This window comes from Pan troglodytes, chromosome 10, assembly GCF_028858775.2.
Source record: "Pan troglodytes isolate AG18354 chromosome 10, NHGRI_mPanTro3-v2.0_pri, whole genome shotgun sequence".
NCBI classification, from domain to species: domain Eukaryota; kingdom Metazoa; phylum Chordata; class Mammalia; order Primates; family Hominidae; genus Pan; species Pan troglodytes.
The window spans coordinates 77,329,395-77,352,797 of NC_072408.2; the positions used below are offsets into that span (position 1 = coordinate 77,329,395).

Genomic DNA, 23,403 nt, shown 5'->3' on the forward strand with positions numbered 1-23,403 from the left:
TTCTTCTTCAGCTAGCTAGGGGGAACTTACCTGTCCTGACTAGTTTCCACCTGTAGTTTTGCAGCCCTGCGGCCTCAGTCACAACAGTGAGGTTGTAGAGGTAGCCAGGGGTCAGCCCGTGAAAAGCATAGGAAGTAGCATGTTTGTCCACAACACCGCCATGAACTAGGATCCCTTTATCCATTAGCATCAGCCGGTATCGTTCCACATTCCCAGAACCATGGGACCAGGAAATCAGGAGAGAATTGGCTTTTGTGGAAATACCAATATCTTTCACTGGAGATGGCACTAGTGGGATAAAATGCATGTCCAAATGTCATTCATAATTCCCTTATAGAAGACATAGACACATTTAATTAGAAGTCACATATTCATTTATGTTCCTCTGTACATCTTAACTTGGTAATAGCATTAGTAAATAACAGGATTCTGGAAATTTCACTGGAACTTTGATTAGTGCTCTTTTCAAAGTCTGCAGCCTCAAGTTACATCATAATTTACTTGTCTGCCTCCCCCACTTAATAGGTATTAAGGTGGCTTTTGCCAGTGAAGTATATAACATTGCACAGCAGTAAGTGGAAGAGAGAAAGGAAAGAACTACAGAAGATGAAAAATGGAGAGGAAGATTTAAAAAAGAGAGAGAAAATGTGGCACATATACACCATGGAATACTAGGCAGCCATAAAAAAGGACGAGTTCATGTCCTTTGCAGGGACATGGATGAAGCTGGAAACCACCATTCTCAGCAAACTATCACAGGAACAGAAAACCAAACACTGCATGTTCTCACTCATAAGTGGGAGCTGAACAATGAGAACACATGGACACAGGGAGGGGAACATCACACACCGGGACCTGTTGGGGGGTGAGGGGGATAGGGAAGGGATAGCATTAGGAAAAATATCTGATGTAGATGACGGGTTGATGGGTGCAGCAAACCACCATGACACGTGTATACCTATGTAACAAACCTGCATGTTCTGCACGTGTATCCCAGAACTTAAAGTATAATAAAAAAATTTAAGAAGAGAGAAAATGAGGGGAGAGCAAATGACATGAAAGACATGTACTTTATGGAAGGAGGTAGTGATGTGCCATGTATATCATAATATGTGGGTGCACAGATGCCTTATTTTTCACCACATTGAAGAAACAAAGACTTGTTTCAAACATAGGAATATTTAGGAAACATTATGACTTGATGTTATGAGAAGAGTATACAAAAGAATAAAAACATCTGAAAAATAAGTTTTATGGCACAAACTTAGAAAATGGGGCAGAAAGTCTTGTTGCTTTGGATTTGAGTTAGAAGGGCCATTAGGGAGTATCTATTCCAAGTTGGAGAAAACTCCAATTCCACAGAAGTCCCATGACTTCTTCAAAACCACTCAACAAGTTACCAGCATAGCCACGCATCCTATTTTCAGTCCAGTCTGTCCACTGTATCCCACAAGCTCCTTTTAAAAATTTAACTAATTGCTAATTAATTAACTTTGCTCTGGAGTAGCAATCTTACTCCTATTCCTTGAATAAAGTATAACTTGAAAAGTATCCTATTAACTACTCAGCTATAAAATAAACAGGTCTTACCTGTTGATCCATTGGTATAAACTGAAGAAGAACGTTTTCCTCCAGAAACAGCTGTGATGGCCATATTGTATTTACTACCAGCAGTGAGATTGAAAAAAGTGTATTCATTCCATGAAGTACTTTCTTGAATTTGAACCCCCTGTATCTTTTGGTTATTTTCATCAAATAATTGCACCTCATATGAGGTGACTTTTCCGGAAGAAGGAGTCCACCAAACTTGCAAGCTGGTTGAAGTCGTCTTCTCTTTACTGACTCCAAACCTAGCAGGAGGTAAAGGATCTGCAAGGCAAATACACACACACACACACACAAAAAAAAAAAAAAAAAAAAAAAGAAAGAAAAAGAAAAAAAAAAGAACATGGCTTGAAGACTTTTGCAGATAACTGCTTATTTTACTGCAGTCCAGGTTCATTTTTCTCAAAAATCTGTTATTTGTGAAATAAATTGGCATTTTGCTTCACTTCCAAACCTACCCTTTCACTTTCTTAAAAAAAAAAAACAACCCATTTAGCTACTAGTCATATGAATTCCTTTTTCTACTGAAACTTTTTTTGTTGTTGTTAAGGTAGCTCTCATCTTGAAAGTCCAAGCAAAGTTATATTTTCTTTGGCTTGCAGTTTAGCAACTTTTTCAAACATTGACAAACATCCAGGTTATGCCTGGATAAATACTGAAGATCTCAACAGAAAATCTAGGTATTAAGAAATAATTTGAAATATACACTGAACTTCTTCCTAGGTTGTAGATTGTTAGTGTCTAGTATATGTAACTTTGGGTGGTTTTTAGATATTAGACAACCACAAAAGATACACATCTGATTATAAACCTAGGACAGGGTTGCTTACCAAAATGGATTCTCCCAGTAGCTGGGATTCCCTATATCCCTAGATTTTTTTTTTTTTTAAGATGGAGTCTCGCTCTTGTCACACAGGCTGGAGTGCAGTGGCGCGATCTCGGCTCACTGCAACCTCCACCTCCCGGGTTCAAGCAATTCTTCTGCCTCAGTTTCCCAAGTAGCTGGGATTACAGGCACACGCCACTGTGTCCGGTGAATTTTATTTTGTATTTTTAGTAGAGACAGGGTTTCACCATGTTGGCCAGGCTGGTCTCAAACTCCTGACTTCAGGTGATCTGCCCGCCTCAGCCTCCCAAGGTGCTGGGATTACAGGCATGAGCCACCGCATCCGGCCCCCTATATCCCTAGATTTTTAAAATCTCAATTTTGGGGCACTTTGGTGCTGCCAGAGCACCCAGAGTAAGTGGGAATGGGCAAATCTTGCACCCAGCTGTTCACCTTATTTCAACTCTCAAAGCCAAGGATCAGTTTGAGAAGTCCTGCTTTGCCTATGTTGAATCTCCACCATTGAACTTGAATAGAATAAAAAGCATATCAGGATTAGGAACTAAGTCAATGATATTTAGTGAGCAGCCATTCTTTTGGTACAGTGGGGAGTAAAGTCTAAGAAGTAAGGGGCTGCCCCTACCCTGAGTGCTGAGAGTAGAACTATTGAGAGACCTCTTTATGAGAAATTTTCAGAAATCCAACATGGTTCTTGGTCTAGAAAGTGGGATCAAGATATTGGAGACCAATATTGAAGGGTCAGGTCAGATATTGTAATGGCATGGCTATAGAAACTTCACTACTTCCTGGTAGACTATATTGTGTTCACAATATAACACCAGGAATTCTAGACCTTATTAGAAGATAGAACCTTCTTATATGTTTTAAGATGATGTTCACTTGTAATTTACATATAAAAGAAATAAGATAGCCTTACTCTATATTCAAAAGGCAGTTATAAACAGACAACTCATAAGACTATGTATGGCTGACCAATAGACACCATAGGCTTAATAGAGCCTATGAAATCTAATGTTTCTATGTTTTATGCTATGATTTATGCTAAGTACATCATACCGCAAAATTATATATGCCACATTTATAACATCAATAATTAATAATAACATAAATGTTAGCTGACAAGCAAGCTGAGGCAGCAGTAACTATGACAAAAATTAACAGAGTGCCCGAAACACAGGTGAGCTTGGAAGACAAGGTTGCATGGTTCACACCACAGCACAGCCCTTTGGTTCACTTGAAGAACATATGTTCTAGGGTTTGACAGCCCGGGCTTGAATTGGGCTCTCCTATTTGTAGCTGTGTGCTTTGGGCAATTCCTTAACCTCCCTGTGCCTCAGTTTCCTCATTTATGCAATCCTGATAATAATATATTTTTAGTAGAATTGTTATGAAGATTACATTGAATATTATATAAAAAGTAGAAGTGTATCTGGCACGTAGTAAGTACTCAATGTTAGCTGTTATTATTTTCATTATTCCTATAATTAGGTGAAAATATTGCCACAGAAGCAGTGAAATGTAATGGCAGACAGCATGGGCTTTGGAGTCAGAATTAAATTTAAATCTCAGCTCTAACAAAGTCATGAGACTTTGGGCAAGCTATTTAACCTGTCTAAGACTCCACTTTCCTATCTGTCTGGGGAGTATAATAATAATACTTATATTCCAAGGCAGTTTTGAGAAGTAACAAGATATAGAGGAGACTATGAGATTCTAATAGCCAGTGAAACTCAAGAACAATGCTGTCGTACCCAATTGAGATGACATACTTTTGCTGAAGTGGCATTTTAAGGACAAGGATGAGAGGGACAGCTGCTTCCAGTGATAGTTCAAAAGGGATCAATACTATCATCTACATGTACTATCAAGCCAGATAAAAATTTTAAAAAATAATGTCATAATCAGTAGAATCTAAACATATATAATCCACAAAATATGAGATATAGAAATAAATTTTAAGGTTGCGTGTCTAGAGGGTGAAGTTCAGAAATGCAGACTTTATCTAATCTTTCTGAGCCAGAAAACAAAACAGTCAATCCTTTGTACATCCGCTAGAACAAAGGAACAATGAGACTGGGAAGTGCCTGGGCTGCGAGAACCTGCACTGGAAACAAACACTTAAAACCCCATTTATACTGTGATAAAGCCCTTTGCTGGCAGTTGTCCACTATTGCTATGCATGCTGCAGAAACTAAATAGTTTTCAGACTCCCTTTAAATCTAAGCCCAATAAAAACTCTGATGGATTTAAAAAGTTTTCAAAATTTTATTAGATACTTCTATCAGGGGTGCACATTTCATATAATATGACTGTGTGTGTATGTATTAAATATATGTATATAGATATATATATATGGAGAAAGAGAAAATTTTTAATGCTACTTGAAAATTTAGTCATGTACCTATAATCTTCTGATCATATGACAGATCGTACATAATTAGGAAATCCTACTTGACTTATATAATTTATGTGAATGGTTAAAGGTATCAATGCACAGATGTGTGCATTTATAGCCTCTGGTTTTTCCACTCATCACACTCATACGCATAGTAACCAGTGAAGTATTATAAAATATGAGAACTAATAATAAATCAAATCAAAAAATAATAAATCAAAGCTTTAGTCTTGATTAATATATCAATATTTATCATTAGCCATACATTTAAAGCACTTTGTAATTCTTGGTTCCCAACAGACCTGAAATATGGAATGACAAATGCATAGTCAAAATGAATAACAACAGTAAGTTCTATAATATTCATTTTATATACTTGAATAAATCTACCAGCACCAGAAAGCCCCAGAGTTCCATAAGCAGGCTTGACGTCAACACAATTTTTCTGTTCTCAAAGGAAAAGACAAAGTATGGCAAAATTCCTGAACCAAAATGAATTCTTTTTTCCTTTTCTTTTTTTTAAATGTGACTTAGGAAGCCAAGTGTGATGATGTGTGCCCTTAGTTCCAGTTACTCAGGAGGCTGAGGCAGGAGGGTTGCTTGGGTCCAGGTATTGGAGGCTGTAGTGCATCATAATAGTGCCTGTGAATAGCTACTGCACTTCAGCCTGGGCAACATGAAAGACCCTGGTTTTTTTTTTTTAATGTTATTTAGAAAGAGAAAGAAAGCTATATTTATAGCACAAATAATATTTGCTTCTTGTTTTTGTGACAGCATGGTCATTAAAACATTAGTATTTATTGATATAGAAATGTCTAGACTCTTTAGAATTAGAAGTGATTATATTTGCTATAGAAATAAATTCAACCTTATAACAAAAAGGGCAGCCAATCCATGGGTTGGTGCCAAAAGCTTTTCTTAAAGGCACGACAGCACCACATTACATCTGTATAGGACCTGATAATCTACAATATGCTTTCTCAGTTGGAATACGGGCTCAGAGACATTAAATGACTCACTCGTGTTGTATAGGAACAGGTAGTAAAGTTGAGCTTCCAATACCTGTCTCTAAATCCTGTTTTCTCTCTATCACACCTTAGCTGTCCTAGTGTGGGAAATGATGTCATGAATTGCATATTCAGTGTAATGACAAAAAATAAAAATAGATGTCTATGGAAAATGATAGGCATATTTATAGAATTTTTCAGATGTTGGTTTGCTACTGTAGCATAGTCAAAATGAGTAACAACAGTAATAACAGCTAAATCTAATTCTGTGATCATGAAAGTTCCCTTTTCGAAAATAATATTTTTCTTGCCTGTTCCCTTTTTTCCTTATTTTATTGCCTTTACCTGGAGTCCCTTCATTTTGTGTTGGATTACTTTGAAAGCCTTCTAAGTGTCTTCCTTATTTTCTTTTGAGACGGGGCCTTGCTCTGTCACCCGGGCTGGAGTCCAGTGACGTGATCATGGCTCACTGCAGTCTCAACCTCCTGGGCTCAAGTGATTCTCCCACCTCAGCCTCCCGAGTAGCCAGGACCACAGGTGCACACCACCATGCCCAGCTAATTTTTGTAATTTTTTTTTTTTTTTTGAGATGGAGTCTAGCTCTGTCGCTGAGGCTGGAGTGCAGTGGCGTGATCTCGGCTCACTGCAACCTCCGCCTCCTGGGTTCAAGCGATTCTCCTGCCTCAGCCTCCTGAGTAGCTGGGATTACAGGCGCCTGCCACCACGCCCAGCTAATTTTTTTATTTTTAGTAGAGATAGGGTTTCATTGTGTTGGCCAGGCTGGTCTCGAACTCCTGACCTCGTGATCCACCCGCCTTGGCCTCCCAAAGTGCTGGGATTACAAGCATGAGCTAGCGTGCCCAGCCTAATTTTTGTATCATTTTGTAGAGATAGGGTTTCGCCATGTTGCCCCAGCTGGTCTCAAACTCCTGAGCTCACATGATCCTCCCACCTTAGCCTCCCAAAGTGCTGGGATTGCATGCGAACCACCACGCCCCGCCTCTTCCTTATTTTCCGTCTTTCCTCCATGATTGCCAAATAATCTCTTTGTACATCTGCCCCATCTGTCATCTTCATTCCCCTTGAAGCATCAAAAACTTTGCATGAGTCTCTATTTCAGGATAAAGTCTAAGTTTCTTTCTAGGCACTTGAGTTCTTCTCAAACTGGATTTTATCCCTGCCTCCCAACCAAACAACAGCATCTTTACAGAAATTGGGATACCAATCTAGTTACAAGCAGAGTGGTTAGGAGACTTGATTGGAACTGCATTTATGTAGCATTTTACGTAAAATGGAGTAAACATCCACTATTCATATGAAATAATTGGAGGATTACTTGTAAAAATCAGGGTGGGATGGGGCAAAAAACCAAACCATCCTTTGGTGCAGGTTTTTGAAAATGAGAAGAAAAACAAAATGGAAAAGAATTGTGCACAATCTCCAGTTAATTAAATACATTTCTAGAGAGGTAATTTCTTTTTTTCTTTTTTCTTTTTTTTTTTTTTTGAGACGGAGTCTCGCTCTGTCACCCAGGCTGGAGTGCAGTGGCATGATCTTGGCTCACTGCAAGCTCTGCCTCCCAGGTTCCTGCCATTCCCCTGCCTCAGCCTCCCGAGTAGCTGGGACTACAGGCGCCCGCCACCACGCCTGGCTAATTTTTTTTTTTGTATTTTTAGTAGAGACGGGGTTTCACCGTGTTAGCCAGGATGGTCTTGATCTCCTGACCTTGTGATCTGCCCACCTCGGCCTCCCAAAGTGCTGGGATTACAGGTGTGAGCCACCGCATCTAGCTGAGAGGTGATTTCTTTTACTTTGTTATTATTGCTGTTTGACCATAGTCAGTTTTCTGGCTTACTTTAAAGATGATGCATTAAATTATGCTAATACATCAGGTTGCTGTGCATTTAATGTAACATCTGTATACACTAGATCTAAAATGAGAAGCTCACTTTTAGTGAATATTAGAGAACCATGTCAGCACTGAGGGCACCCAGACAACTTAACAAGACTAATGCACCCTCATCCCCATGATATTCTTCAGTAGTTCCAGCCCAATTATTTAATATCAATAACTGAGGCTTTTTCAATATTATCTAAAATGCTATATAAATGCAATATACAGAGAAGTCCCCTGGACCCCTCTTCTAATCAGATTGCTGTCCAAAAGCCTTCTTATGTAGAAATTCATGAGCTGTCACTTGATATGTACTTCCAAACCTGGACATCTAGGTATTAAGGCATTATTGTTAATGTTAGATGTGATAATTATATTGTGGTTATTACTCAGAGATGTAGACTGAAATATTCACAAATGAAATGAAATAATCACGACTTGGATTGTATCAAAATGATGTGCAGTGGGGGAGTGGGTGGGGATATAGATGAATCAAGGTTGGCCATAAATTGGTAATTATTGAAGGAAGGTGATGAGTACATGGTAGTTCATTATACTATCCTTTTTTACCCTTTTAAGTACTGAGTTTTTCCATATAAAAGGAAGAAAACACAATATCAAAAACAAAAATCCCTGCAAACCTAGATATATACTTACTGTGTTCATTTTAGTTTCATATCATATGTTTAGGGGTATATGCATCTTAATTTATATACATTCATACATATAGAATGGGATTTGTTTCTCCTACCAGGTCAGAAAAGTATAATATTATCTTTTATTCCCAGGGGGATTCCAGCAAACTGGCATCTAGGAATGGAAGGCAAACAGTTTTCCTTTGTTTTTTTTTGTTTGTTTTTTTCATTCTGTCCAGACAAATTAGATTTTATTTCTTCCTAGCTAATGTGTAAAGTGCCATGCCTACCAACAGAAGTCAGACTAATAGAGAAATATTTCTAGGCACATAAAGGAAGACGAATTTCAGAGAACTGGGCTGGTTCATTCCATATAGGTAGCTCAGCTTGACCTTAAAATTCCTGAAATAAATGAACTGTAAATGGCTGATTACAAAATACTGAAGTCATCACCAAAAGTTCAACACAATCAAAGATCAATAGTGACTCACAATTGCTTCACACTAAAACATATTTAACCATTATTCTATTTTTGTGTATGCTAAGTATATATATATATATTTAAAAGATTTTATAAGACATTTGGTCCTCTTTAAAAGGACTTGACTTGAAAAATAATAAAATAACACGTGGTAATTTGAAAAAGCTAATGCCCACTTAAAAATAATATACTTTTCACAGAGTAGTGGGAAGAATACTGGAGTTGAAGCCAGTAAACCAGAGTTCAAGTTCTGACTCTATTGTATGTTAGCTGTGTGAATTCGTAAACATTGTCAGTTAATTCTTATGAAGTCCAATCTCATCTCCAACCTGGAAGTAATAATAGTAAACTCACTACACACTTCATATGTGACAAAAGCTTTTCTAGATTTTATGTATGAACCAATGAAAACCTCATAACAACCCCATGAGTTATTGTTATACTATCCCCATTTTGTAGGTTTGGAAACAGACCCGGAAGGGTTAAATAACTTGCCCAAAATAACGTGGCTAGTAAGCGGTAGAGGCAGTCTACCTTCAAAACTCAACTCTTAGTCTCTATACAAACTGCCCTTTCACAATACCCCCTCCACAGGGTTGCCATGAGAATAAAATTAAGCTATAGATGGTCAGTATAATATGTATTTCATACTGTTACCAATTAAACATAATACGTGGTAGTCTTTCATATGCTATAAAAGCACAAAACAGGCTGGCCACAGAGGCTCAAAACCAGCCTGAGCAACATAGGGAGACCCCATCTCTACAAATAATTTAAAAAACTAGCTGGGTGTGGTATTGGGTACCTGTAGTCCCAGCCACTCAGGAGGCTGAGACAGGAGAATTGCCTGAGCCTGGGAGGTCAAGGCTGCAGTGAGCTGTGATTGTGCCACTGCACTCCAGCCTGGGTAACAGAGCAAGATCCTGTCTGAAAAAAATTTAAAAAATAAAATAAAATTTTAAAGAAGCACAAAACAAATACTAGAGTACTCTTCTCTTCCTGGGAAAGATAATAAATGCTCCTAGGCATTATAGATTTGATCATGCATTAAGAAGAATCGTATCAAAGTCTTAATGCCAACAAATAATAGAAAAATTATGTCAATAGTTCTTAAACTTGTGTGCATCGATTCACTCTGATATTTGTTTAAAATGCAGATTCCCTCAGCTCTATTCCTTCTAAATTCTAATTCTTTCCATGTGGGGTAGAAACCAAGAATATGTTTTCATAACCAGCTCTGCAAGATATTTCGATGCAGGTAACCTACAGATATTAAGAAATGATGGCTTATGTTTAAAACTATAGAAGTATTAGGGGATGAATTGTGTCCCCACCAAATTTACATGTTGAAACCCTAAACCCCAGTACCTCAGTATGTGACTGTATGTGGAGATACGGCCTTTAAAGAGGTGATTAAGTTAAAATGGGGCCATTAGAGCGGGCCCTAAGCCAATATGACTGGTGTCCTTATGAGAAGACATTAACAGACAGACAACAGAAACAGAGGGACCACTATATGAGGACATGCAAAAAGGTGCCATTTGCAAGCCAAGGAGAGGCCTCAGAAGAAACTAAACCTGCAGACACCTTCGCCTTGGACTTCTAGCCTCCAGGATTGTGAGAAAATAAATTTCTGCTGTTTAAGCCACCCAGAGTCAGGGGTATTTTGTTAAGACACTCCTAGTAAACCAATACAATAAGAAGTGGAAATAATAGCTGATATGGTGATTCAACAATTAAAGTTCCTAAAATGTTTTTTATTAAAGACAAGTTAGCCATATTAAAATAATTAAAATCATTTGAGAGATTTTGTTTTTTATTTTTCTAGGCTGACTAATAAGTAGCTGAAACTGACTTAACAAGAGGGAAAATGCTTTTAAAATATTATTTCTACAGGTAAAGTTATCTACCACTACAACTCTTCCCTGGGCTCTGTAATCTACCCATAATCCAATGAGAATAGAATATATTTTTAGTATATGTACATTCTCTCACTAAAATATTAATTTCATTCATTCACATCTACATGCTTATCTGTATCTATACATTGGTCTATCTATCTATCTATCTCTTCTACTCATCATCCGTGCCCAGATCCACCATTCATCCATCTTTCCATTCATCCATCTATCCATCCATTTAATCAGTATTTATGGAACACCTACCATGTATTAGATGCCATTTAAGTACTGAAAACCTACTTCTTATTGCCAGACAAATAAATGCTCCCTAAAATTTTCAAATGAAAACCACAAAGTAGAAGTCACAAATTCAAATGTCTTTAGAATGCATTCAGGTAAGGAAATAAATGAAGTGGTATTCCAGTGAGTTGGTATCTAAAAGGAGAAGACACAAGTCAGCTCTAGAGAGTTTTAGGCACAGTTTTGCCAAATCTTCCAAAATTTTAAGAGAATCCATACATTTGGGTTTTAATGTGAATTTTTGATTTTTAATGCTGGTGAAATGATCTGGATGTTTTCACAAACACTACATGAGCCAAACACAACATAGTTATTATTTAGACACCTAGCTATCTCTAGAGGCTACCAGTTTGCAACCTCTGCTCTAGACTCTGAGTACAGTCTTCAAAAGTGCCAAGTTTAAGAAGAGCTCTACAAGAAGTGAAAAAAAAATGCCAACTTATTCCATATCTGGTATGTTCATTATCTGATTTCTGGTGAGTTCACACTAAATACTTTGGCTTTCAAAGGATATTCTTGTTGCGTTGACCGTTTAATGACCAAATAAACCTGAGAATTGCCAAATATCTTGTCCTCTATGGTTATGAAAGCATGGCATACATGAGGCAGAGTAAAGTCCTCATCCAGAAAAGATGAGATAAAGCTCTGTTGCCACTTTCATCATAACCGTCTCTCACCTCTGCACGAGACAACAAGGTCAGGAACCACTTTTTGTTAGTCATCTATATAAGCTTACTAATCACTAGCTGGCATAGTTCCCAACAGTATTATGTTTGATACATGTGCACTGAACTGGGTTTAAATCCATTATGTTCTTCGATTCTGATTTTAAATCTGGAATGGAAAATGACTATTGCTGAAATATTGCCCATTTAATTCAATTTTTTTATCCTTAAGGTCGTGTCTATATGACATGAAAATAATGAGCTATTTTAGACAGTTTATCAGGAAAAATAATCAGGCCAGTCACATTTGGAATGATATAGAGATCATCTAAGCAACAACTATATTTCTATCCAAATCATGTCTTGCTCTCATTCTATTTTGTTTTAGACTGATAAGACAGGCATAATAGAATAAAGAAAGCACAGATATTTTCAATTACTTTTTTGTTTGAAGTTTGTCTGAGTCTGAATATTATACTAGTTGGCATTGCTTTAATAACAGTAAAATATGATTTATGCATCTCATCTCTATAGCTCAGCAATTAACATAGGGGAATACTAGTACTTTGTATTAACTAAGTGAACAATTCACATATGTCCTTAAAATGTAGAAAGAACTACTGACAGATAAATAACAACCGACTAAAAAATTCCTCCCTGAAACAATTTTTAGAGTATCTTATTTAAAAAAGTAATTTAAATCTAAACAACCATCATAGAAATAAATGTGGGAAATTTATCATTATGCAAATACCACCTGCAACTTTCATGCTTCACATTTATCATGCAGCTCATAATATTTGTAGACAAGTAAAGTGTGTCTCTTTAAGAAAAATGGTGAGAACCCTGAATGCTAGCACATTGTGGATGCTGATGAAGTCTTGTTTTACTCAACATGGTCAATAAAATGCAAGTATTTCTTACATTTCAGAAATGCCTCTGGACTTGAATACCTACTTGCATAATTAAACTCAAAGCCTATTCTAACTAATTACACCCACAGTAAGTCCTTTTCCATTACTGTTTTTCCAAAAAGTAAATCCTCTGGTTTAAACAACCATATTCTGGCTTCTTAAAGGTCTTAATCTTTTCTCCAACAAACTTCTGAAAGCTCAGCCTGCTTTTACAAATTGCTCTGCTCCACTGAACACATACACTAGTTGGCCAGATGCCTTTCCAAACATAATTAACACATCTGTAAGTTCTATGTTATGTATTTCACAGTATTAGCAATATGAGTATTTATAGGAACTATCCTGTAATATTAAGAAACCAACAACATTTGGACTAAAAACCCAGCCTTTCAACTTTTGTAAAATGTTCTAATTATGTGGTCTATTTCAGGCTCTCTGATTCCATATTAGAAACCACCAGATTCATTTTTCTTTTCTTTTTTTTTTTTTTTTGAGACAGAGTCTCCTCTGTTGCCCAGGCTGGAGTGCAGTGGCACAATCTGGCCTCTCTGCCTCCTGGGCTCAAGCAATTCTCTGCCTCAGCCTCCCAAGTAGCTGGGATTACAGGCGCCCGCCACCACACCCGGCGAATTTTTTATTTATTTATTTGTTTTATTTTTAGTAGAGACAAGGTTTTGCCATGTTGACCAAGGTGGTCTTGAACTCCTGACCTCATGATCCACCTGCCTCAGCCTCCCAAAGTGCTGCGATTACAGGTGTGAGCCACTGCGCCCAATCAGAGAAACCACCAGATTCTTAACAAGTGATTTCTCTTTTCAACTTAAGATGCTGCAAATCTCAGATATCATCTAAAAGTTTCATCTGAAGTAAGTTAAGTGATGTAATTGGGCGTTTTGATTTTTTTCTTTGAAAAAAAAGATAATATCTAGTTGACTTACTACATGAGCCCAGTTAAATTCTCTGAAACTGCTGCACCTGCCTTTAGAGCTGAAAGTTCTCACACCTCTTTGAAGAACTGTAGCAAAAGAAATGATCCTGTTTCAGGTTGAAATGTGAAAGAATACTAAGGGCAACACATTTCTAAATTTGACTTTTAAAATTTTAACATAAATTTGAATCTCTGGATGAAGGTAAGGATACACTGTTGCAACAAATAGAGATAATGAAGACTAATGAAGTCAGAAAACATGAAAATTGTTAAAGAATTTAGAGCATGTCTGAGGGTAGTTCTGAGGATTAAATGAGGTAATGTACACGACAGCCCATACCTAAGTGTTGAGCACTTGGTAAGAACTTGGACTTGAATGACCTAGTCTAACACTCCCATTTTACAGATAAGAAAACTGAGGCAAGAAAGGCAAACTCTGAACATATCCACATGGAGGGATTCAGCAAAAGTGTAAGGAAAATAATTGCTGTAAAGTAATCAAAGGACGTTCTCTGATACTATGCTGTTTGGGTTATTACTCAAGAGATACAAAACAATTTTCATGTCCTCATTTCAAGAGACTTTTCTAATTTTCCCTGATGAATGGCTCCATTCTATTCCTGCAGATTTTATGTACAGTTCTAAAAATAAAACTAAGTTGAGGAAAGGCATATCCCTAATATTGTACTTCTATTATTTATTCTAAAAACGTTTACTTAAAATTATTCCAGGGTTTGACAATTTAATGCAATGGAAGCTTAAACCACATCACTTTAAAAAATTCCCTCCGCAGCCCAAAGTTTCTCTTTGCTGACCGCCCTGCACCCCACCCCGACCCTTTCAGTAGCTAGTTGGCTGTTTTCAGCACTAAGGGAGTCTCTGAAAGTCCACCAAGCTGCTTCTGGCTAGATCTGAGGAAACCAGACACTTCTGTCAATATTTATCTTCACAGGTATTTTTACCTTCATTTTTTGTATCCCTGGAACTCAAATGAAACACCAGCTTGAAAAGGCAGGGCCCAACCCCGTGTGGCTTGGCCATCCAATTGCACCTGTCATCCTTTACCTGTTTGCAAGACCACAGTTCTCTCTTCATCCAGAGAAATAATCTTGAAGTTATAGATGGTTCCTGCTTGTAAATCTTGAAGGTTACATCCGTATGTGGTGTTGTCTATCCGAAAGGTAGGGCACAACGCGGCCCCCAGGGTGTCACTGCTATAGATGAGGCTAAAGTTACAGGGTGAGCCCAAAATTCTCCACTGGATAGACACAGAATGGCTGGAGGCCTTGGACTCCGCCAGGGTGAAGTTACATCTCTCTGGCTCCGCCAGTCCAGTCTGCAAAGGAATCAGACACAACAGTTTAAGTCTACAGTCTGGACTGCTCAGGGACATGTCCACAGCAAGCTCCTCAAGCCACACTTTCTCCTCTACTTATCCTTTGTCCCTTGCCTCAGCCAGTCCTTTTGCCCTCTGGCCAGAGAAGAGGCTTGCAGGGGAGGTGGATGGCAACTTTCTCCCTAGCTGCTGTCCCTTGAGAGCAGCTGGAGAGAGAAGGTGGCTTTTTGCTTTGACAGCCGGATAAGCTGTCATTCTGGGTTGGGGGGCTCACCAGAGGATCATTCTTCCCAAGGCAGAAGAAGAAATTTTGCCACCTCCCTCTTCAAAGCACAACCCGATAGACGAGAAAGTGGAGTGGGAATTTGGTTTTCGGCGGGGAGGGGGCGCATCAGCTCTGACCCCTTCTCGGGCCACTCACCTGCAGCAGGCTCAGTGTGATCCACAAGGCCAACCCGGCTCCATGGCTCAGCATTGCGCTCAGTAGTTAAGATCCAGAGGAGACCGAGGGGGCTGGACGTGGGACGGCCCGAGGGCCGGGGCAGGGGGTCACCTGTTGCGCGCGCTCAGCGCGCCCCGTGGGCGCAGCGCGCTTCCCTCGGGGCTGGCGACGCGCAGGGGCCACTGCGGCCACCGCTGCTGCTGCTGCTCCTGCCGCCCCGGGCGGGCTGCGGACGCGAGAGGCGGCGGGGACAGGCAGCGCGCCGCCCTTCCCACGCTGCCATTCTGACCCGCGCTGCCTCGCCCCAGCCCCGTCCGCTGACTTCCGCAATCAAAAGGCAATTTCCTCGTCTCCCGGCAAAGGAACAATGCGCCGGCGAGGGAGGGAGCCCCGAGGAGCCAACGCCTGAGCCTGCCAAGGGGCCCGATGTGGGCCAAGCTGCCCCCGCTGCCCCGCGCCGCTACCTTCCCGGCCAGGGGTCCGGTCCGGCTCCGCGGGGCTCTGCCTCCTCCTCCTCCTGTACTCTCCCTTTTCCCCAGTCTGTGGTTCTCGACCCAGTCGCCTTAGCCACAATTAGTGCTTGCTCCCTGTCACTTTCCAGGCCCCCACCCCCGCCCCTTTCCTCCCTCCACACCCAGCGTCTCCCCCTCCCTATCTTCCTTCCTATCTTCCTCATCTGCTTTCTCCAGGACCGCTTTTTCCCAGGATTAAACTTGACCGCAGCATATTTCCCCAGGTCGCCTGCACTCTTTCCTGAAGTCTTTTATTAGAGAGCTTTTGCGCTTCTCACTTCAAAGCATTCATTTGTCCCGGTGGCATCCCCTGACACTAGCAAGAGAAAAAGACCCCAAAAGGATTGTCAGCTTGACCATTCTTTTCTCCCAATCACTTTCCCTTTTCTCTTGTATAGGTTTGTATCCTCCCTAAATCTTATGTAAATAGCTCTAACGACAAATATAATCACTACCAAGTGTTCAACCCACAGCTAACAGTTTTATCATCCAGTAGTTAAAGCCATTTCATCCCTAATTGTCCAGCCAAAAGAAGACAGCCATGTAAACTCTCATTTGTGGAAACTACTGTTGATAGTCAGCTCTCCACAAGTTAAAAAAAAAATGGCATTTATTCAGCGTTCAGCCCTAACTGTATGCCCTTTAGCAACTGCTTCAGTACCCAAACGGTTATTTATCTGAAAACTGATTTTAGAAAAGCTCCCAATAACTAAAGAGCAAAAATATTTAATGGTACACAAGTGATAAAAGCAAAATATTGCAACAAGTTTTATAATTTTTTATTGCTTTTTTGGAGCACCATCCCTAACAACTGCCAAAAGAAATGAAATTCCACATTCTAATTTTCAAATCAGCGGGAAGGATGGCATATTCCTTTCTTTTTCAAATAGGCTATACATAAAGCTATGTTATTGTCTACTATATCTACTGTGTCTACTTTGAGGAAAGTTAAAACAAGAAAAAAGAAAAAAGTGAAAATTGTTTCAATTCTATTTATTTATTATTTATTTATTTATTTTTGAGTCAGAGTCTCACTCTGTCACCCAGGTTGAAGTACAGCGGCGCGATTTCAGCTCACTGCAACCTCTGCCTCCCGGGTTCAAGCAATTCTTAAGCCTCAGCCTCCCGTGTAGCTGGGATTACAGGCGTGTGCCACTACACCCAGCTAATTTTGTGTGTGTGTGTGTATTTTTAATACAGACAGGGTTTCACCACGTTGACCAGGCTGGCCTTGAACTCCTGACCTCAAGTGATCGACCCGCCTCGGCCTCCCAAAGTGCTGGGATTACAGGCTTGTGCCACCGTGCCTGGCCTGCTTCAATTCTTTTAGAAAACATGCTTTTAAAAATACCTCTTAATGAAAAAATGAAGTTTCTTCCCCTCGAGAGATTCTACAGACTTTTAATCTACAGCCAGACCAGAGATTTCAAATCCTTTCAAGTTAACAAACACTCAAAGAAGGTCTAACCTAGAACATCTGTGTATTTCTGGGAACAAAAAACCTCCCTATTTCTCTGCCTACGTCACCTGCAGAGTAAAGAACTTTTACTCAGTATTTTGTGCCCAAGTTCAGTGGCTCTTCACAGCCTGGCATACCTGTCAGCCTCACCAGTGGCAGGGGTCCCCTCCTGCCCTCCACAGATACTGCAAGCCTTCTTATTACAGGCTCTGGCTGCCCTCAGCCTTTATAGGAGCCTTTTCCCAGTTTTATTCCTTTGCAACATTATGTTTTTCTTCTCTTGCTGTATTTAGATAACAATGTAGTTTCCTCAACTGTAACACTGGAATAATACCTACTCTAAATACACCACACAGCTACTATGAATAAGTAATATCACAACTACATTAAACTACCTTTGCAAACTTTAATGTGCTAGCAGAACCTTAAGGCTGACAGCAGAGCTCCCAAATGATTAGTGAGTCCTAAATGACCCATAAACATGAGCATACTATGAAACAAGAGGAAGAGTTTAAACTCAGGCTTTTACCGATAACATTTTTCCTTTTAAAAGTACAAAACTTAACATGAGAAATCCAAGAAAACTGTAATATATTCAAGGAAGTATAGGACTGAAAAAAGCTTCCAGATATCATCTTTTCTATGAGGAGTTTATTTGAAACTACTGGACAAAGTATAAATAAATTGGTTCATTTTGGTTTTTGTTCTCATCTTTCTTTGGAATTCCTCAACTTCTCTTGAGCCTGCTTGTCCTACATAAGGACACTATTTGAATTAGAAGTTGCATTCCAGAAATTTGGAATCAGCCACTCTGTACCATTTCAGGGGACAAGCTTTCTTCCTTGCCACCAGGAAACCTTTCCCAGACTACATGGGAAGGGTGGGGCTGCTTTTGATTAAACATGAGTGAACAAGCAGCTGTCTTAAAAAAAAAAAAAAGTCATAGCAATTTAAAAACATTAATTGGCCAGGTGCGGTGGCTCACACCTGTAATCATAGCACTTTGGGAGGCTGAGGCAGGTAGATCACTTGAGTCCAGGAATTTGAGACCAGCCTGGATAACATAGAGAAACCCTGTCTCTACAAAAAATACAAAAATTAGCTGGGTGCTGTGCTGCGTGCCTGTAATCCCAGCTACTCAGGAGGCTGCAGCAGGAGGATTGCTTAACCCCAGGAGGCAGAGGTTGCAGTAAGCCCAGATTGTGCCACTGCACTCCAGCCTCGGCAACAGAGTGAAAACCTTCTCTCAAAAAAAGTTATTAATTATGAGTTCATGGCTAAAAGTATGAATCTTGTCACATTATGAACATAGATGTTGAATAATACAATGGGTCATCAAGGGGTCTGGAAGCCACTGTTTGAGAACCGTTACTTTGGACAGGGGTTTGAACTGGACATAGAGATGAGGGGCAATGGTGTTGGATGGATGAGGGGAGGGCAGAGTAGACTGGTTAGGTTAATCCACACTCCCATCACCCATGACCTAAAAGGTCATGGTCCTTACCCCGGCCCCTCATTAACTGGCCTCTGCCCATTTCTTTCCTCCCTCCTGCTTGCCTCCTATTCTCCACTTACTTGGGTCTGATAATTCATTTACTTTCATTCAGCGAACATTGACTAACCACCTATTGTGTGCCAGGCTCTGGTATAGGTTTTGGAGGCTCTGCTCCCCCTCCCCTGCCTATGGAACTGACTTGCCCTAGAGCTCTTGTGCCTGTCATTTCCTCTTCTTCAGCCACTCCTCCCCAGGCTCTCTGTTTGGCAATCTTTCTCTCGTCCTTTAGGTTTCAGCTTCAACACACCTCTAAGGGGCCAGTCCCTTTCTGACCTCACAAGGAAAAATTATCTCTTTATTATTCTTCATCTCAGTGGCCATTTAATTCAGAGCAATGACTTTTGGTAATAATCTAATCATTTATGTATTTGTGTGCTGTCTACCTTTCCTGGTCATATGGAGGATTCTGTTAGAGCAGAATCTTTGTCTGTCCTGCTCTTCTTGCACAGGGATTTTCATAGAGTCTCAACCAACATTTGTTGAATCTTCATGTCAGCTTAGCAAATATTGTTACATGAATAAATATCCTAAACAAGTCCTTCTAAACATGGTCCTGTTGGTCCTGCTGGACCATGTTTAGAATGAATGTTTAGAATCTTAAATACTATCCTGGAAGGGAAGAGGGGAAAGAGAAGAGAAAAAAGAAGGAAGAGCAAAGGAATGAAAAAGAAGAAAAGATTGATTTTGAAGACAAAGAGAAAAAGGTGGGAAAAGTGAAGAGAGGGAAGATGAAAGGAGGAAAAGGAGAAGGAGGAGGGAGGCAGTACCCGTTAGAACAGTGGTTCTCAACGTGTAGCTCTCAAATTATCGTCATCTGAGAACTTGCTAGAAATGTAAACTTACCGGCCTCACCACAGACCTAGGAATCAGAAATGCTGGGGATAGAGCTCAATAATGGAGCCCTCTGCATTTTAATAGGCCTTCCAGTACTAGTTCATGAGAAGGAGCTATTCAAATTCTGAACAAAGTCTCAGATTATACCCTAAACCCTGTACTTGATATCATTTTACATTCAGGAGAGTTAATGAGATCTTGGCTTTAATTTTTTTTAATAAATTTTACTGAGCTCTTTGCTTATAGGAAAACTACATAGATGACTTAGAAGAACAATTTTAGAATGTATTATTTAAGTGAATTGGTGACCTTTATAATATATAATATGCATATTTTGATATATATAACTTCTCATTAAAAATTAAGTGAGATTGCACCACTGCATTCCAGCCTGGGTGACAGAGTGAGACTCCATCTCAAAAACAAAAATAAAACAAAACAAAAATTAACTGTGAATACTTAAGCAAAAAGGATCAACATGTAGCAAACTTAACACATGTTAGACATAAGGCCAGTTTGATACCTTTCCTCCTAGGAGGTAGTTTTGTTATGCAAACCTCACTCCAGGCTTCCCCTCAGGTATTTATTAGAAGAAAGCATAGCAATCAGGGAAATGTGTCAATTAAAAACAACTACAAGATGGCAAATCCTTTTCTGAGTTTTACTTCGAACCGGCTGAATAGTAAATTCTGGCAAAAGTGAATACAATTTTAACCTGCAGCAGGTGTGATGCATTAAAATGTAGAGAAATGTTACTTTGATAAGTAGTTTAAAGCCAAAAGCCATGACCAGCCTATTTTGTGTTTAGAGAGACAGTCTGAGATACTTACTTTTCAAGGAATTTTTGTAGCTAAACTTCCTAGATCATAGGTCTCCAGGAAAATGGAAATAATAGAAGCATTAGGAGAGGGCGGTTGTAAGGATTAAATGAGAATTTGCATGTCATATGTATAGTACAGTTCCTGTCTAAAGGGCTCAATAAATATTAAGCTCCATGATTATTAGTAATAATACTATTCTATGAATAACATTAAAATAAACAATGAATGCTGCGCAGTCAGTAAAATTAGAGAATGACAAAGTTCATGACTGAGAACTCATCTTTCTGAGAACATCCAAATGACCGTAAATTATCATTGCTTCCAATCTCGTACCTAAAATCATACCCAAGAAACTCTTCAGTAGATCAACACCCAAAGACATTTAACAGCTGCTCAGTCTGTTAGACCAGCCAAGATTTTTTTAAAATACTGCAAGGGAGGGGTGGGAGTGCCGGTTACGTCTCTAACAGCAGGCTCCACTGTCTCTCTAGGCTCCACTGTCATCTCTAAGGTTTCCTGGTATTCTTTTTTCCCACACCCATTTATCAGCCTCTTCCCCTCCCCTACTTTTTATTTTGTTTTAATTTGAAGGAAATGGGCTTTACATAGCTTTTGTTATAGCTCTGTAACTACAAACAGCCAAACAATTTATAACCAGATGTGAGTGCAAGTGAGCCACTCTTCCAATCAGGCACTTCTGCTGCATCTTCTTTCACACCACAGTTCCTGCCACCCCACCCTTGGAAGGGAGTCTACTCCCAGATGAACCCAGTTGAGGCAGTAATGCTTGCAATGGGGCAGTCTATATGGGTGCAGCTGCTGTATGCTATGGATTTAGGAGCTAGCAAACATTTATTACCAAACCCTAGGATAGCAGACAAATAAAGCATGGCTTATGATAACATTGGCTTTAAAGAAAAGGAAAACAAAAACAGTCACCCACAGAAATTATGGGTGGAGGGAATAGGCTGCATATATCCTGAATTAAGTGTGCAATCTCAATAAAGTTATCAAATTCAGGAAATTCAAAATGGATATACTTAAATCCACAGTCTATATTTCAATTTTGTCAACGATCTCAATAATATCCTTTTTTTTTTGCTTGTTTTCTCTCTAGATCCAGCCCCAAGGATCCTGTATTGCATCTAGTTGTCAGTGTCTTAATCTTCTTTTTAAAATTTTAAAATTATTTATTTTATAGAGATGGGATCTCCCCACGTTGCCCAGGCTAGTCTCAAACTCCTGGGCTCATGTGACCCTCCTGCCTCGGCCTCCCAAAGTGCTAGGATTACAGGTGTGAGCCACTGCGCCCAGCCTCTTAATATTCTTTAATGTGGAACAATTCCTCAGTCTTTTAAAGTGACCATTCTGACATTGGCCTTTTCGAATGATACAGGTTGGTTATTTCCATAGCATCTTCCTCCATCTGAATTTATCTGATGTCCTTGTGATTAGATTTAGGTTGTATATCCCCAACACCACTTCCTCCTTTTTCCTGCTTTAGTGTTTTTCTTAACAGGCTGATTATTCAGTTATTCTCCAATGGATTGCAAACCTGATTGCACATTAGAACCACTCTGGCAGATTTTCACACAATAGGTGCTGAGGTCCTACCTCAGTAAATCCTGATATAGGTCTGAGGTGGAATCTTAGAATATGTATCTTTCAAAAGCTTCCCAGGTGATTCCGATATATGTATAACCAATGGTAAGCACCACAAGCTTCCCCTCTCAATCAGCATGTCCTGGCTTCTCTTTTGATCTCATTTTGCTTTCCCATTGCCATTCTCTCTCCCCACTGCATCAACTCTCATCTAGGGTAGAACTCGTCTGCCCAGGGAGACCAATGTGGCAGAGAAATACTGTCATGTTAAAGGGCCCATTTCAATGCATGTGTTCTGTTCATGGCTGTATTTTATGTGCATATGATTATACAGTCATCCCTCAGTATGGGGGTGGATTGACTCCAGGACCCTTATGTATAACCAAATCTCCACATACTCAAGTAAAATAGTTGGCCTTGCAAAACCTGCATATACAAAAGTTGGTCCTCTGTATACCTGAGTTACAAATTCCACCAATAATGTATTTTTCATTTGCATTTGGTTGAAAGAAAGTCCCATATAAATGGACCTGCACAGTTCAAAACCATGTTGTTCAAGGGTTAACTATATGTTCACAAAATAGCAACATGGTCTTTTTGTGCACAAAATGGAAAACAATGCAAATCGCCCATCACTAAAAGACAATGAAAGAGAATAAAAATCCTTGAGATTTTCAGGCTGGTGGGGTCCAGTGAATTGTAGACCATCTTTATGCTATTGGCACATGGTAGTCCACTTTAACTGGCAAATTAAGAAAACTATAGTCCATGTTAGAATTAGGCTTGAAAGATGTTAATTATAAATTAAGTTCTTTTGAAACGTATCCTCCCCACAATATGTTATTTCCCAAGTGGCCTTTTTTGTAGCATCAGCAGTCTCAGAGTCTGTTTATATAGTATCCATTCACACTAGTCAATCTAGGAGTCGTGATGAAGGATCAGAGGATGGTTTCCTTTCCCCCTCTCCCCCACTACTTCTTTGCCCTCCTCCCTCCAGGCATTTGCCTCAGTGAAGGGGAATTTTTTCCCATCTTTAGTTCTGGCTACAGAACAGTAGTAGCAGCGGGGTGTCTCCCCTGCATACTTTAAGTGACCCCAATATAGGAGGTTATCCCAGACTTGCAGGGGGTGGAGTTTTCTGCATTTGCAGGGGTGGGGTGTTTTCTGCATTTGCCTCATTTATCTGGAGACTCACACTGGGCTGTGATCTCTTTCAAGGCCAAATAGAAGGAAACACAAAACTGTGAAAGCCCAGACCAGTACCACAATG

The 23,403-nt window shown here is 39.6% G+C and overlaps 1 protein-coding gene across 4 annotated transcripts in view; it reads right to left on the minus strand.

Moving 5' to 3' along the window:
- Positions 1-23,403, minus strand: part of PTPRB (protein tyrosine phosphatase receptor type B) — a 117,293-nt gene that overhangs the window by 74,307 nt on the left and 19,583 nt on the right. For 3 of the 4 annotated variants that reach the window (XR_010148361.1, XM_016923848.4, XM_016923850.4), the window contains exons 4-6: positions 14,638-14,908; positions 1,591-1,869; positions 31-288 (exon numbers count right to left, since the gene is read on the minus strand). Coding sequence is in view for 3 of the 4 variants with exons in the window: in XM_016923848.4 (XP_016779337.4) it covers positions 31-288; positions 1,591-1,869; positions 14,638-14,908 (808 nt within the window). In the remaining variant the exon portion in view is untranslated. Of the gene's footprint in view, positions 1-30; positions 289-1,590; positions 1,870-14,637; positions 14,909-15,329; positions 15,854-23,403 lie in introns of those variants that run through there. The other variant, XM_016923849.4, reaches the window with a different exon arrangement.